Here is a 16,439-nt window from a genome sequence, read left to right on the forward strand (position 1 = left end):
ATCTTAGCTAAATTTACTTTACGTCATAATTATTGAAATAATATTTCGTATTTTATAAAAGGATAATATTATTTTTCTCTGTTTCCTTCCATTTTCCGGAAGGTAGCCTTTTCTCCGTTATTCGCTTGTTCTAAGTCCCGGAGGAAAGGAAGAAGATAACAAAAAGAACAGAGGGAAATGCAGGGATTTCTTCGCCCCAACTGGATGGACACGTCACCGCGACGTAGGGCATCGTCAGATTCTAGCTGACCGCGTGCGTGAACCCGAACGCTGAGGTGGAGCCTCAAACAAGAATCATTCTAGTTTGAGGCTCCGCCCCTTCTTTCTCGATACGTCACAACTCGAAAGGTACCCGTTTGCGACCAGAATAGCACCCCTGGATGGGCATCGTACCGAAGTGCGATCGGAAATCGCTACATTGTGGTGCAGGTTAAAGACTCGAGGCTAGCGGTTGTAACTGCACTGGCCTAATTGCTCATCTACACCCGAGACACCAGACGTCCATTGGGGGTGACTAACTTCCGGCTGTATTGACATACACACAACACAATATTTTCTTGAAAACGTTTTATCCTACGTAATGTCCCAGGAAGTTTTCAGTGGTTCTATGTTCGCAATGCTTCAACCATTTCATCAGCCGCGGCATCATAATAATTAACCGATTAATCTATATCCACCGATTAAACTTTTAAAATTATTAGCCTGCGCACGGTCCTCGCGTGTTTTGTATGCTCATTAATATCGTGCCGCTTGCCTCGCTATTGTTCTACAACAAGGAGTGTATTTTTTCCAAGTGCGTCTAGATAAGAGCGTTGGAGTGGAGGAAATGAATAAAGCATCACCTCACGTTCCACGGAACAAAGGACACCAAAGCGAGGAATGGAACTACCACATTCGCCATGACATGAGGTGGCGCCTGATCTGTATCCGCAGGAGCTGGTCTATTCGGCGCAAAAGAATCTCTAACCCAAAGTTTTTCGCGGTGGAAACGCGGTGGTGATTACACCAATGCACGCTGGTAAGGCCGGTTCATCGAAACCGACAACACTTGGAAAGAATCACTGTATAATCGTTGACAACTTGAAGTATGCAGGGCTTGTCGAGTGCCGTGAGTCTTATCGCTCTTCCGCCAGTGCGATTGCTACGTTTGCTATTATCAGATAAGAAGTTCTAAGATGGAGTCACGAAGTAAGAACCCCGAACGAAGTAAGACACAACTCTCAGTAAGTATACTATGGTACTCCGGTGTCGAGGGTAAAGTACCTAGTGGGTGCATGCGACTTGGTTAATCTTCAGTTGCTGCTCACGGTTGGACCTAGTTGAACACAAAAGTCGGAAGAGAGGACATTGTTTTGTGATAAAAGAGACAACTGGCAAAGTCGTCTAGCTTCTCCCTTCTGCTTCGGATAAAAGTACGAACATATGCAGCCTTTCTAGCACGACGCTCATAGCGCGAACAAGCGATCGCCGGGTTTCGCTTTCTTTCTTAGAATTTAAAGGTTATCGTGGCAACTTGTAAGCAAAGCGGAGAAAATTGGTACCTGCCAAAACCGTTTACAAGTAATGCGCGCAAAAATTGCCGATGCCGCGTTCGCGCTACCAGTCTAGCGCATTGTATGCGTGTGAGCATTCTTCCTCGGCCAGAGATTCATCTAGAGTGGACTCGCGGCGCCACCTGTTGCTCGTGCAGGAAACCATACACACACAGAGACCCAGTTTTCCCGGGAAAAATCATTGCTCTTTGTGAGACTGGTATGCGTGCTTCACCGCAGAACTTGGGGACCACCAATGCGGTAAATAGGTTCTCCAGCTGGCAGAACATGGCAAAAGGAGCATACCTGTTTTGTGACTCAGATTTATTCATTCTTGGCGTGATTTTCAGGCAAGCAGGGGTTGGAGCACTCTTAGCCAAAATATTTAGATGAGCCACTATATAGCTTCCCCGCGCAGATACAAGCCCAGTGAAGGGTCTCTAGCTTTGGTTTTTGTTCCTGCCCGAAAATTGCCACCTGACATGAAAATTAGTTTAATTGTTTGACTGTACCTATGTCTTGCCTTCTTTTTTCGTTTCTATGCAGATCATATTCCATGTTTCTTCACCTTATTACCCTGGATATACTATCACCCTCGCTCATCATGAACCACGGATAAATTGAATGGTCCACCTAAGAATGCGTACAGACCGACACGCTGCTCCCAAACAAGCCCGCGTTTGCCCAGACCAGGTGTGGGAACTACGCGAGCGCAGAAGCCAGGGTCGCGTGAGGTGAGACTTCTGCGCAGGCGCAGTGGCGACAACAGCCCTACCACAGAGTAGCATTAAAAAGGCTAAAATATGAAAAAAAAAATTGATGGTTACCACTAGCACACATTGAATGCATGTTTGAAAGACCAAAACAAACCGACATCTCTAGTGCATGCTTTTATAGCCTCTCATTTGATTTTTAAAGAATGTGGTTGGTTCTTGCATTTTTCATATTAAATCAACGTCCGCCCCAAAGAATCAAGCAAAGATAACTTGCCTCGACAGGTCTTGGCTTTGCGCGTTGCCACGTCTGAACCAAGTCGTGCGGTCTTCTTCTGGCAGTCCTATTTGTTGTTTTTTTTTTAAAGGGGAGGATATGGAACCGCACCCCTTCCTTGTGTTAGTTTTCTTCTTTTGTACCTACTACTGCCTCTCTTTTGTGTTGCTTATATATATTTTAATATACAAGTCAAGGACTAATTCTCCGTATTTGCATTCCCACGTTCGTTGCCGCGAACCATCACAGAGACCAGCAACGTGTTTAGATGGAACTATCAATATCTTCACCTTCAAACTTCCTGCTGTTCGATAGAAGGCAGATCAAACATTACACGTTTACACAGCGTGAGCACAAGGTTACATAGTATGGTCGACACTAAATATCGCTGTAGATGAGCAATTTTGTTAGTGCATTACCGCATGACTGCTAGCCCAAGGTCTGAAACGCACATCCCGCAGTAATTCAATAACGACTGCTGACCAGGCCTGTTTCGTGGCCAAGGTCTCACTAGATGTATTTTCCATGTTTTAACTGGCCTTTAAAAAAATTTTTTTTTTACAAACATTTGTAGAAGTGATGCATGACTGCACGCCAGTACAATGGTCATCCAGACCGAAATAGGCCGGGCGGGGTCATGTCTAGGATCCTTGGGTTCTACAGCGCGAGATAGAGCTTCAAGTGCTCCGAGCTGCAATCCGTTATCACGCTCACTCACCAATCCCACTCCTCTTTCTCTCTTCTTTCACTTTTTAGGACACTGCCCCTTACCTCCCTACTGTTGTGTCAACCTTTACTTTAATATGGCTGTATACAGCCGTATCATTTAGCTGATCTTGTTTTGCCACGAGAGTGGGTTCTTCGTCGGTCCGTCTGTCGGTCCGGTCAGTGCTTATCTCTGACCGACGCGACCGGTTTTTGGCTCGGGCAGTAGGGTGCTGGCATTCCCCCTCACAGAAGTCTACCTATCAGCTTGCGTACTGCGGTGGCGTACAAACAGGAAAGGAGGACGCTCTCCAGAAAAGGTAAAGGATCTTGTGATCTTCTCACCGGCGTGCAAATTTCTGTGATTATTATTTTATTTAACAATATTGCCGGCCGCCTGATAGGTGGCCAAGGCGAGAATGAGCACTGTTTTGCAGACTGTATAAGAAAACAGTACAACAAATAATGAAATCATATGTACCAACCACAACAACGCACGATGTGACTGACATTCACTTCAACACGCCCATCGATTTAAATGGCAAGATGTAAAGGCGCTACAGCAAACGAAAGACGAGAAACAAATATTCGTATGTGAATTCCGTGAACGTCTGTCATCCCTAAGGATTGTTTTTGTTTTCTTGCCGCAATATTTATGCAAGAATTTCATTCCACTAGCAGCACTACTCTGTGTTACGCGACGATTGATTCTGTCTAACAGTATCGCTTGGCGCGCTTGCGAAGAATGATACCGTCAATGATTTCAAGAAATCATCGCTCCGGAAGCCTGAAAATGGTAGCCGCACGTTTCTCCAAGTCTATTATATTCTTTTTTACTTCAGGTTCGACCGCGGCGGACACTATGATAAATAGAGCTGATTAAACATCATCTAAAATGCCTTGTCATGGCGATCGTTTTCTTTCTGGGTCTGCTTAGAGCCGCCAAATAAACTTCGCTTCAGAGTGGCGACACTTCAAACATCTCGGTGCTTAAAATCATGGTTGCCTTAAGATAATCTGAAATTTTATCTGAAATCACACGAAACGCTTTTTCGTACCCCAGAAACGTTAAAGCAGTTCAAGCCAGGGCAAAACAATATCGCTCGAGCTTCCCAGCACCCTTTCTAAAGCTGGTAGGGAGTCGCAATTTTGAATTGCGACGATCGACTCTTGCGACTACTCTGCACTAAACACCAAGATGGCGTCGCCCACTGTAAGGTCAGGGAACGGAGTGCCGCTACTCTAAACGTATAGTTCGTTTAGTGACTCTAGGTCCTGCCATCACCAGCTAAACCAATAACGCATAACAAACCCGAGGGTGATTGGTTTAACCGGGGAGAACAAACGCACGAAGACAACGAGCGCCGTGACGGTGCACTTTTTGGCGCTCCCTGATTGGCTCTATCGGATCGTAGCGTTGATTGCGATCGGACGTAAGGTGGAACGGTGTAGAGTGAAACGTCGCTAAGGCTTCCAAGTGCTTTCCATCAAGTTCTTTCTTTAACGTGACTACATTCGAGCGTTGTTCTTGCGCATATTTGGGATGTTAGCCGACGTCCTTACTTTGCTGAACTAAGCCACCATGATAGATTAAATGCAGTCCAAACACAAGTTGTGCAACTTTGAACATAGTATATGGCAGCTTCACGGAAGCATCCGTTTTCAGGTAGGGACAAAAACCTGGAGTTTTGCTTTCTGTTGTTTTTCCCTTTGTGATGGGTCACTGTGTAGGCCCCAAATGGTTCTTCTACCCAGTCAAGTCTCAACACGTATAACGCAAGCACTCCAATTCACAGGTCTGAGCGTTGGCCATCCAGAGTCCTATCCTGGCACAAGAATGACCTCGCATCATTGGCGACCTCCAGGAGCACTTCCTTCTTCCAGATGAACCCCGACTGTTCTCGCTCACCAGCACCTAGCGCCACGAGACACTGCAAGCTGCTTCTGATGAAATCCAACGACAACGGACTATAGCTACGAATTTGTCCCGTCGCCACATCTTGCCGCAGGCGTTCCTGACACGCAGTGACAACCTCGCGTTCGTTTAGGGCACCCTGAAGCGCCACAGAGTCGGCGATGGTGGCAAGTCCCAAGAGGAAAGGCTCCAGGCACGACGCCAGGAACTTTGTCTTCTCCGGCGCAAGTAGGACGTCGCAGCTGGACATTGTGTCCAAGGACTCTCGGAAGACGTCTCCTTCCCTCCACTCTTCGTAGACGAACTCTGTTTGAAGAAGTTTGTTGAGGGTCCTGAACGCCTCGATGCCGCGTGACCCGCAGAGCGCCAGCTTGCAACAGGGTTCGATCCACTGGAGGGCTTCGTTGGAGTATTGAGCCAGAAGTAGCTGTGGCAGAATGTCCGGGTCTCCCTGGGCCGTGTCTCCCACGCGGACGTGAACGATGTCCCCGTCGATGGCCAAAAAGTTCCGGTGTAGCTTGACCTGCTCGTGGAACCACAGGGCGGATGGCTCGGACTCTAGGCGCACTCCAGAGCGCTGGGCTAGAGGCGCCAGCCAATTTAGCTGCGCCAGGAGCGTGGTTACGGAGGCGGAACCCTTGTGGACGCTTAGGATCAGACATGCCAGCGGGAAGTGGGTGGAGAGGGTGCCCCGTTGTTGCTGCTTGACGAGGAAGGTGAGCATCTGCGGCACGGAGAAGCCATCCAGGGCGAGGGTCTGGCGCGCGGACACCGGCGTTCCGAACCGTACCCGAATGTCGCCGAACTTGTCGCCCAGGATCTTTCGGGCGCTCAGCAGACTCTGGAAAGCGAGTAACCTTGTCAGATGTTTCGGTCAAGAAGCAGTGAGTGTATAGTATTATCAACAGCTGGCTTGCAATGTAGCCAGGCTGTGGACAACGATAAATGAAGACAACGTATATGTGTCTATGAGCTTATTCAAAGCACAAAAAAGCTGCAAAATTGCGGTGCGGTGTTTCGGAGAAAGCGCGCGTACAACACTGAAGAGCTGTCAGAGTCATTCTAATTTTCTATATCAATTACGATAATCCCTACACCCCAAAACCCAATATAACTTTTCGCTATTTGAATTATGGAAAAAGAAATCTAACTGGAAATGTTATTGGAAACCTTAAATCCAGTCTGAAAACCTGAAAAACTGGTAAAATTCATTAAGATTTCTTGTTTCATAATCCAGATAGCGAAAAGTTATGTTGGGTTTTGGGGTACGGTGGCATTTTCTGTGCGTTGTAGCACGCTTTTGTCTCAATACACTTTTCACTTGTCAGTCAAAAGAACCTCCTCAGGCGATGAAGTGAATTTTGAAGGGTTTCGTTTGCATACTTCCAAGTTTTCAAAGAAACATTTCATCAGATGTCATTGCGATGTTTGTTTGTTTAGACCAGTGTTGTGCCAAATACTCAATAAATGTATTGAAGATAAATACTAAATAACAGTTCGAAAATGAATTTAAAGTAGTGCTCTAGCTACTTTTACTATGGTGCCTGGAACGCGTCTCCGACTGGTGTGTTTACCACGGCCAAAAAAGTGGTCCCTCGATTTCCACTTGATGACGTCATAGAAGTGTCATGCTGTCATCGGTCGCGACCCTGGCGGCGTCTCAGCAGTTGTGGTACATATGGCAGACGCCTGTTCTGCTGCAGGTCGCTCTCAACCCTCTCCACTGCGACAGTTCACGGAAGCAAAAGCAGCCGGAAGTTGGGACGCCGTGACGACAGCGACACTCGCGTTGGCTCGTGCTTTTCGCCAGCATTTCCACGGCCAACCGCCAGGATCGCGACAGGCAACAGCATGACACTCTGGCTTCTGTGACGTCATTTGTTGCCACATTGGGACCACTTTTGATGTATGGGCGGGATAGGACGCTAAACACACCAGTCAAAGACGCGATCCAGACACCATACTTTTACTACGAACTATATTGAGTAGAATACAAATACTCTAAAAAGTAATTGAATTACTTTCGTAGATACTTGGCAAGTAGTTTGCAAGCTGGTAACATATCAATATAAAAGTCAAAAGGGGGTTCTCTATTTGTGATGACTTCGCCGAAAATCACGTTCAGCTCTTATTTTTAGGATTTTCGAAAAAACGCGCTTAGCTAATAAATCAAATTTACTTCAAGATAATTCTGGATATGTAACATAATGGGTGCCGAAAGATTTTTGGAACAAAGGGGGTTCACGTATGACGTGGCGGCAGGCTCGACTCGCGACGCATTCCGCAATAATTTCGTAACATACCTTGCCACGATTCAGAAGGCTTGACGCGTGCTCAGGCAATGCCTACCCCTAACAGCCTAGCTAGAAGTTGATGAGGCAACCAGACTTGTTGATGAGAACGCGAGTGATCGACAAGCGTGCATGCACAGGAGAAACACCGGCTCGAGGAGAGAAGCCTGTGTCGCTGATCAACAACCAAGAGCGAATATATTAGGCAGTTTTCGTAGATCGTTTCTTCCGTCCCGCAGCACTCTCCGCAACCCGCTACGATATCCAGAACTCTGCAGTGAAGGCCAGTGGAGCGCATGCGCAGCAGCGCGGTGTCTTTGTTGCGGAGAGCGTCATGGAGCAAGGAAAACGATTAACGAAAACTCCCAATTGTCTTTCCCCTCAAGGACGAAGGGGAGCGCCTGTATCTACAAACTGTGTGTTTGTCAAACTTTATTGTCAAAATGAAGCCCCGTTCAATGCTAGAAAGGGGACTTGATAAAAAAAAAAAAAATATATATATATATATATATATATATATATATATATATATATATATATACATATTAGGATGGTCAAGAGGGAAACACCGGTGACAAAAGAGAGTAAAGGCAACGCAAAAAGGTTATCTTTGCGTTGCCCTTTAGCACGCGATTCTTTGAATACAGCACAAACTACGGGAGCACCAGATGTGTTTCAGAGCAGGTGCTGCATTTGGTTGCCTCCTTTGAGTGAGGATGCAGTGTGTGCACCTCCTGTAGTAGGCGAGAGTTTCTACGTTGGGGGGAAGCGGGGACCCGCCCTTTTTTTAATATGGGTCAAGTCTCCTTGAGCTTCGGGACACAAAGAAACGCCAGTCTTCGGCGAAAATCCCGTAGTTAGTCGGCCTCTCTTGCGTCGTATCCGTTCGCTCCCCGCGCCTCGTAGCAGTGTTGTTGCAAAGGGGAGGGGGCTTGTATAACTTTTGGGGCGTTTCGGACTCTCCAAAGCATTTTCTCTCCCCCCCCCCCTTTCCTTCCTACGCCACATGCTTCCCCCTCTTTGCGAATATCAGCTGATCTTCCAACATCGTATAACCAAATACCATTGACTACCAATACTGGAAACTCGAGCCAAAATACATGGGGTTGTCGGGAGACACAGAAGTGCTGCCATCTCTCGGTGTGGGATGGTAAACTATGAGCTCGAAATTAAAAGGAAAACAGTCATTCACTACACTATTTCTTCTCTTCACACTATCAGGAATTGTGAGTATATGGCAAATCGGTGTGCCGATTTCAATTGAGCAAGAGCTGATACACGGTATTTCTGATAATGAGGTGCGCTTCATATTAGCACTAAGTATTTAGATTATATAGACCTATGTATTACACCTAGTACAAATGACCTACTGGCAATTAGTGACTTTCTAGTAAATTGACAGTTTATGGACCTCTCTAAAGGCTATGGCTGTTACTAGCTGCAGTGACTGACTCTTTGCCGTTAGAAATAAAGCACAGCAATTCAAATAAGTAATTGCTCCATGGGTCATTATTTTAAATTCTATGAGATTCACTTCCAATGAGCCTGGAAATGCTACACGACGTAGTTATTACATCCAGTAAATGCTACACTGGCTGTTTAACGAAGAGTCAGTATTTATAAGGAAGTAGAAATAGTGTCGGGTTCAGTTTTACCTGTCGTTTTGGGGGCCTGGTTGGCCTCTAATGACTGCAATTACTCTTGGATTATAAGTCTGAGTTATTTGAACGAGTATAAACTAGATTGCCTTCCAACGGCTATTAATGGCTCTGGGCCAATATCCTAAGCTATTTCGGGGCATATAGACCAAGCAGCTGTTTATTAGCTAGTTCCATTTGTGATAGACTTTAATGACCATTAGTGACCATTTCGTGATATTTGTAATGTTATGTCTCAGATTGGATTTGAATGACTATTATTTGATATTTGATTTTATTTCCTAATTATATGGCGGATTTCGGTTCCAAATGACTTTTAATGACAATCAATGACTATTTGTAACTATTTTGAGTTATTTGATTGCGCGCGGACTCAGTTGGCTTTCAATGGTTAATTTTGGCTTTTTGATCAAATTTTGACATGATAGATATGTAGTTCAAATGACTTCTAGTTACTTTTAATGACTTTTGGCCACTATTTTGAGTTATTTGATTGTGCGCAGACTGAGCTGGCTTCATATGGCTATTATTGGCTGTGTGATCATGTTTATAAATTATATGGCAGATTTGGGGTCCAAGTTATTTCCGTGACTACCAATCACTATCGGTCACTTTTTCAACTTATTTGTTGTGTGCAGACTGAGTTGGCTTCCAATGGCTACTATTGGCTATACATTCATATTTATAATTATATGGCAGATTTAGGGTCCAAATGACTTCTAGTGATTGTCCATGATTATCAGTCCCTATTTCGAGTTATTTGATTGTGTGAAGACTGAGTTGGCTTCATATGGCTATTATTGACTATATGATTATATTTATAAATTATATGCTAGATTTGGAGTTCAAATGACTTATACTGACTATTAATGACTATTGGTCACAATTTTGAGTTATTTAATTGTGTACAGGCTGAGTTGGCTTCCAATGGCCATTATTTCTTTTATTTATATGGCAGATTCGTGGTTCAAATAACTTCTAGTGACTATCAATAGCTATTAGTCACTATTTCGACTTACCTGATTGTGTGCAAACTGACTTGGCCTAATATGGCTATTATTGCTATATGATTATGTTTATAAATTATAAGGTGGGCTTGGGGTCCAAATGACTTCTAGTGACTATCAATCACTATCAGTCACTTATTTGACTTGTTTGATTTTATGCAGGCTAGTTGGCTTCCAATGGCGACTATTGGCTATACAATCATATTTTTTATTTATACGGCAGATTCGGGGTCCAAATGACTTCTAGAGACTTTCAATGGCTATTAGTCACTATTTCGACTTACCTGATTGTGTGCAGACTGATTTGGCTTCATATGGCTATTATTGGCTATATTATCATGTTTATAAATTATATGGCGGATTTGGGGTCCAAATGACTTCTAGTGACTATCAATGATGATCAGTCACTATTTCGACTTATTTGATTTTATGCAGGCTGAGTTGGCTTCCAATGGCTATTATTGGCTATAGGCATGTGTTATTGACTTGGTTGGCTCGAACTGCCAAAAAATGGCTATTAGTGCTTATTAGTCGCAATATTCTGCTATTCTATACTTATGAATGAAAATGGCTTCAAGTGGCTATTGTTAGCAATTGCATATCATCTTAACAATATCACCTTAAATTGCTTCAGAATGAACATTAGTGACATTTAGTGACATAGTATTCATGATGTTTTGAATATGAATGGATTCAAGTGTCTACTATTATTGGCTATGGGCAGTTCTTGGCCAAATTGGCTTGAAATGGCTGTACATGTCTATCAGTGACTATTATTGGCAATTTATGCAATTGGAGTGTGTATAGATTTGAAGGACTTCAACTGGATAGTATTGGCTATAGGCATCTATTCTTGACTTGGTTTGTTTGGATTGGCTATTATTGGCTATAATCATCTGTTCCTGACTTGGGTGGCTTGAATTGGCTACAAATGGCTTAAAGTGACTAGTATTTATAATTAGCAGCTATTTCTTTGTCTACAAACTGAAATGGCTTCATGTGGCTAGTTTTGGCTATTACCATTTATTTTTTACCTGACTGGCTTCAAAAGGCTATGAATGGCTATTCGTGGATATAGTTGACAATTCTATGCTATTTCAGTGATTGTGACTGAAAATGACTTCAAATGGCTATTAGTGGCTATTAGGATGTAGTTTTGTTAGATTGGCTTAAAATGGCTATACATGGCTATCAGCAACTATTATTTACAATTTATGCAATTGGAGTCTATATAGCTTTGAATGACTTCAACTGGATATTATTGGCTATAGGCATCTATTCTTGACTTGGTTGGCTTGGATTGGCAATTATTGGCTGTAATCATCTGTTCCTAACCTGGGCGGCTTGAATTGGCTACAAATGGCTTAAAGTGACGAGTATTTATAATTAGCAACTATTTCTTTGTCTACGAACTGAAATGGCTTCATGCGGGTAGTTTTGGCTATTACCATCTATTTTTACCAGACTGGCTTCAAATGGCTACAAATGGCTATTCATGAATATAGTTGACAATTCTTGCTATTTCGGTGATTATGATGGAAAATGACTTCAAATGGCTATTATTGGCTATTAGTATCTATTTTTACTAAATTGGCTTGTATTGGCTATACATGACTATCAGCAACTATTATTCACAATTTATGCAATTGGAGTGTGTTTAGATTTGAATGACTTCAACTGGATATTATTGGCTATATGCATCTATTCTTGACTTGGTTGCTTGGATTGGCTATTATTGGCTATAATCATCTGTTCCTGACCTCGGTGGCTTGAATTGGCTACAAACAGCTTAAAGTGACGAGTATTTATAATTAGCAGCTATTTTTTTGTCTACAAACTGAAATGGTGTCATGTGGCTAGTTTTGGCTATTATCATCTATTTTTTACCAGAATGGCTTCAAATGGCTATGAATGGCTATTCGTGAATATCTATTGAATGGCTATGCATGGCTATTTATGAATATCCATTGAATGGCTATGAATGGCTATTCATGAATATCCACAATTATACTTGCTATAGCCATTGCTAGCCCATTGAAGCCAATCTGGTTAAAAATGAATGACAATAGACAACAGCTACTAAAAGGAAGTCCGGTTAGTAAACACTAAAATTGCTCATAATTATCAAGACTAGCCACTAATAGCCATTTGTAGCTATTTCAAGCCAATTCAATAAAGAATAAATGCTTATAGTCAATAACAGCCACTTGAAGCCAGTTTCGTCCATAAAGAGTGAAATACCACAGAATTGTCAATTATAATTACTAACAGCCATTGCAAGCCATTTGAGGCAAATCTGGCCAGAAATAGATGCTAATAGCCAACAATAGCCAATAAAAGCCATTCCAGTTAGTAAACATGAAACCTGCTTATAAATATCAACACTAGTCACTACAGGCCATTTGCAGCAATTTTAAGCCAATCTAAATGCTTATAGCCAGTAATAGCCACTTGTAGCCAGTTTCATTCAAAAACACTGAAATAGCACATAATTGTCAATTATACTCACTAATAGCCATTGCAAGCCATTTGAGGCAAATCTGGCCAGAAATGGATGCTAATAGCCAACAATAGCCACTAAAAGCCATTCCAGTTAGTAAACATAAAACCTGCTTATAAATATCAACACTAGTCACTACAACCCATTTGCAGCAATTTTAGGCCAATCTAAATGCTTATAGCCAGAAATAGCCACTTGTAGCCAGTTTCATTCAAAAACACTGAAATAGCACATAATTGTCAATTATACTCACTAATAGCCATTGCAAGCCATTTGAGGCAAATCTGGCCAGAAATGGATGCTAATAGCCAACAATAGCCACTAAAAGCCATTCCAGTTAGTAAACATAAAACCTGCTTATAAATATCAACACTAGTCACTACAACCCATTTGCAGCAATTTTAGGCCAATCTAAATGCTTATAGCCAGAAATAGCCACTTGTAGCCAGTTTCATTCAAAAACACTGAAATAGCACATAACTGTCAATTATACTCACTAATAGCCATTGCAAGCCATTTGAGGCAAATCTGACCAGAAATGGATACTAATAGCCAACAATAGCCACTAAAAGCCATTCCAGTTAGTAAACATAAAACCTGCTGATAAATATCAACACTAGTCACTACTAGCCATTTGTAGCAATCTTAAGCCAATCTAAATGCTTATAGCCAGTAATAGCCACTTGTAGCCAGTTTCATTCAAAAACACTGAAATAGCACATAATTGTCAATTACACTCACTAATAGCCATTGCTAGCCATTTGAGGCAAATCTGGCCAGAAATGGATGCTAATAGCCAACAATAGCCACTAAAAGCCATTCCAGTTAGTAAACATAAAACCTGCTGATAAATATCAACACTAGTCACTACTAGCCCTTTGTAGCAATTTTAAGCCAATCTAAATGCTTATAGCCAGTAATAGCCACCTGTAGCCAGTTTCATCCAAAAATGCTGAAATAGCACATAATTGTCAATTATGCTCACTAATACCCATTGCTAGCCATTTGAAGCCAATCTGGTGAGAAATAGATGATAAAAGCCAACAATAGCCACTTAAAGCCAGTCCAGTTGGTGAACACAAAAATCACTTATAACTATCAACAGTAGTCATTAATAGCCATTTGTAGCCAAATTAAGCCATTGCAATAAAAAATAAATGTTTATAGCCAGTAATAGCCACTTGTGGCCATTTTCATCCATAAACACTGAAATAGCCCATAATTGTCAATTATACTTACAAATAGCCATTGCTAGCCATTTGAAGCCAATCTGGTCAGAAATAGATGATAAAAGCCAACAATAGCCACTTAAAGCCAGTCCAATTGGTGAACACAAAAATCTCTCATAACTATCAACAGTAGTCATTAATAGCCATTTGTAGCCAAATTAAGCCATTGCAATAAAAATAAATGTTTATAGCCAGTAATAGCCACTTGTGGCCATTTTCATCCATAAACACTGAAATAGCCCATAATTGTCAATTATACTTACAAATAGCCATTGCTAGCCATTTGAACCCAATCTGGTGAGAAATATATGCTAATAGCCAACAATAGCCCCTTAAAGTCATTCCAGTTAGTAAACATTAAAGCACCCATAAATATCAACACTAGTCACTAATAGCCATTTGTAGCCATTTCAATCAAATTTATCTAAAATTTGATGCATAAGCCAATAATAGCCGCTTGAAGCCATACTCATTTTTAAGTATCGAAATAGCACGTAATTGTTTAATGATCTCATCAATATCCATCAGCAGCCATTTCAATTCAATCTGGTCAAAAATAATTACAAATAGCCAACATTATCCACTTGAAGCCTATTCCATTTCGTAAATATAAAAATAGCTCAAGCAATAGTTATCTATTAATAGAGGTTTATAGCCATTTGCAGCCAATCTATTCGAAAATAGGTGTTTATAGACAATAATAGCCACTTGAAGCCATTCTCATTCATAAACACTCAGACAGCAGATAATTGCTATTATACTGACTAACAGCCCTTAGTAGCCACTGAACCAATCTGGTCAGAGATATATTCTAATCGCCAACAATAGCCACCTGAAGTCATTCCAGTTTATAAACAGAAATAGCTCAGTTTTCATTACTCATTAATATTTGTAGCTCCCCATATCTATCAAATATATATAAAAGTGGAGGCTGATAGCCAATAATAGCCAGTTGAAACCATGCGCATTCACCAATGCCCGAAATGGGTAATTGTCAATTATCTCATCAATAGATATTGGCAGCCACTTAAGGTCAATCTGGTCAAAGATGCTAATAGCGAACAAAAGCTACTTGAAGCCGTTCATAAGAGTAAGCACACAAAAAAATCACATAATTATCAGTAATAATCCCTTCTAGTCACTTGGAGTCATTTCAAGTCGGTCTCATAAAAAATTGATGCCTATTGCCAATTATGGTCACTTGCAGCCAAGGGCATCTAATAAGGCATGTTTCGGTAGGAATAAAACAAATAAATCAACAAGCTCAGAAAAGGTTAATAATTATTTAGATTGTGCAAAATCGCTATACAAATCCTGACTGGTCTATACAACACACTGCATTTTGACATCAAAATACCAAGAGGTCCAATATCACGAGCTTATGCTGCCTATGCTCCATCAAAAAAATGGGAATATTTCACAGACTATCAATTTCTCTAGTGAGTCAGACCCACTTGATTCATTTCCGGCGAAAGTGGCGAGTTGTCCACTCCACACCGCCAGGATCGCTTTCTACTTCCGTCTCCCATTTTAGCCCGGAGTTTCCTGTATTATTCTCAACGGTATTTGGTATAACCTTTGTGCAGGAATGTTTGTTGATAGGCAAAACAACCACTAAAACTCGAAAGTAATTTGTAACTTGAGTAGAAGTTACTCAAAAAAGTAATTAAAGTAAACTACTAATTACCGAAATAAGAATGTCATTGAAAGTTACCATACTACTCAGAAAAGTAGTTAAGCTAGAGTAACTTGAGTAGAGTAGTTGAACTACGTACAAGTCCGAACAGCCGTCTGATCGTTCAAACTGCCGTCTGTTCTTTTAAACTCATTCAAACCATCCTCCGCTTGTACAAACGACAGCGGTAAGCAGATTAAACGTTGCGATAAGAAGTAAGTGCAGGCCTCAAAATACCTTTTTTTTTTTAATTTGAAGGTTGTTTGGGAAAAAATTTTCGGTGTAAACGGAAGCTTGATCATTGTTACCAGTGGTAACAGTGATCCACAGGAGGGGTTCCCGCATGGACGAGCGGCCAACCAGTCCCGCTCGTCCACGCGGGAACCCATCGCTCGCGGGTGGCTGACAAGCGCCGTTCATCATGCACCATATTCAGCAAGGTTCAGTGGCGCCATCTGTCGTTCTGCGCCAACGTTAAGTGTCGGGACCTTTGATCACTTTTTTAGCGCGCGAATCGCCCGCGCATGAATTTCGTGCTTTTTCTTTTTTTAGGATGCTTAGAGTTCGTAGACTGAGTTATTACCATAAAACGATGATCTCAAAACGCGCTTAAAGGGGTGCCCCTTTAACGATGTGTGGAACTCAACGCTCGCCTTGTGCTCTGCCGACCTCAACGCGTAACCATAATGATAAAAAAAATGGAGGATTATAATTCATGACAGATCACGTGGCATCTTTTTTTCCGGCTGCGAGTTGAGGGGGTAAACGGTGTTGGTTTTTCTTTGGTTTCTTTTCTGCTACAACCATTACGTAAAGAGAGAGAGAAAAAAAGTGTGTTTGATAGGTTACAAATGTCTAGAAAAAATCCCAAGCTGCATTTGTTGAAAGTACAAAAATGAATGACATCGCCCCTTTTAGTCCGACTGCAGCTGACTCA

At 42.0% G+C, this 16,439-nt stretch overlaps 1 protein-coding gene across 1 annotated transcript in view; it reads right to left on the reverse strand.

Annotated features, from left to right (window-relative positions):
- Positions 1–3,583: 3,583 nt before the first annotated feature.
- Positions 3,584–16,439, reverse strand: part of LOC8036531 (dihydroxyacetone phosphate acyltransferase) — a 32,982-nt gene continuing 20,126 nt past the window's right edge. Inside the window, exon 5 of the mRNA XM_029973662.4 lies at positions 3,584–5,983. Within this exon, the coding sequence (XP_029829522.2) occupies positions 5,018–5,983 (966 nt within the window). The 3' untranslated portion in view covers positions 3,584–5,017. The remainder of the gene's footprint in view (positions 5,984–16,439) is intronic.

The sequence above is a fragment of the Ixodes scapularis genome, unplaced genomic scaffold (assembly GCF_016920785.2).
Source record: "Ixodes scapularis isolate PalLabHiFi unplaced genomic scaffold, ASM1692078v2 PGA_scaffold7__128_contigs__length_106722199, whole genome shotgun sequence".
NCBI classification, from domain to species: Eukaryota; Metazoa; Arthropoda; class Arachnida; order Ixodida; family Ixodidae; genus Ixodes; species Ixodes scapularis.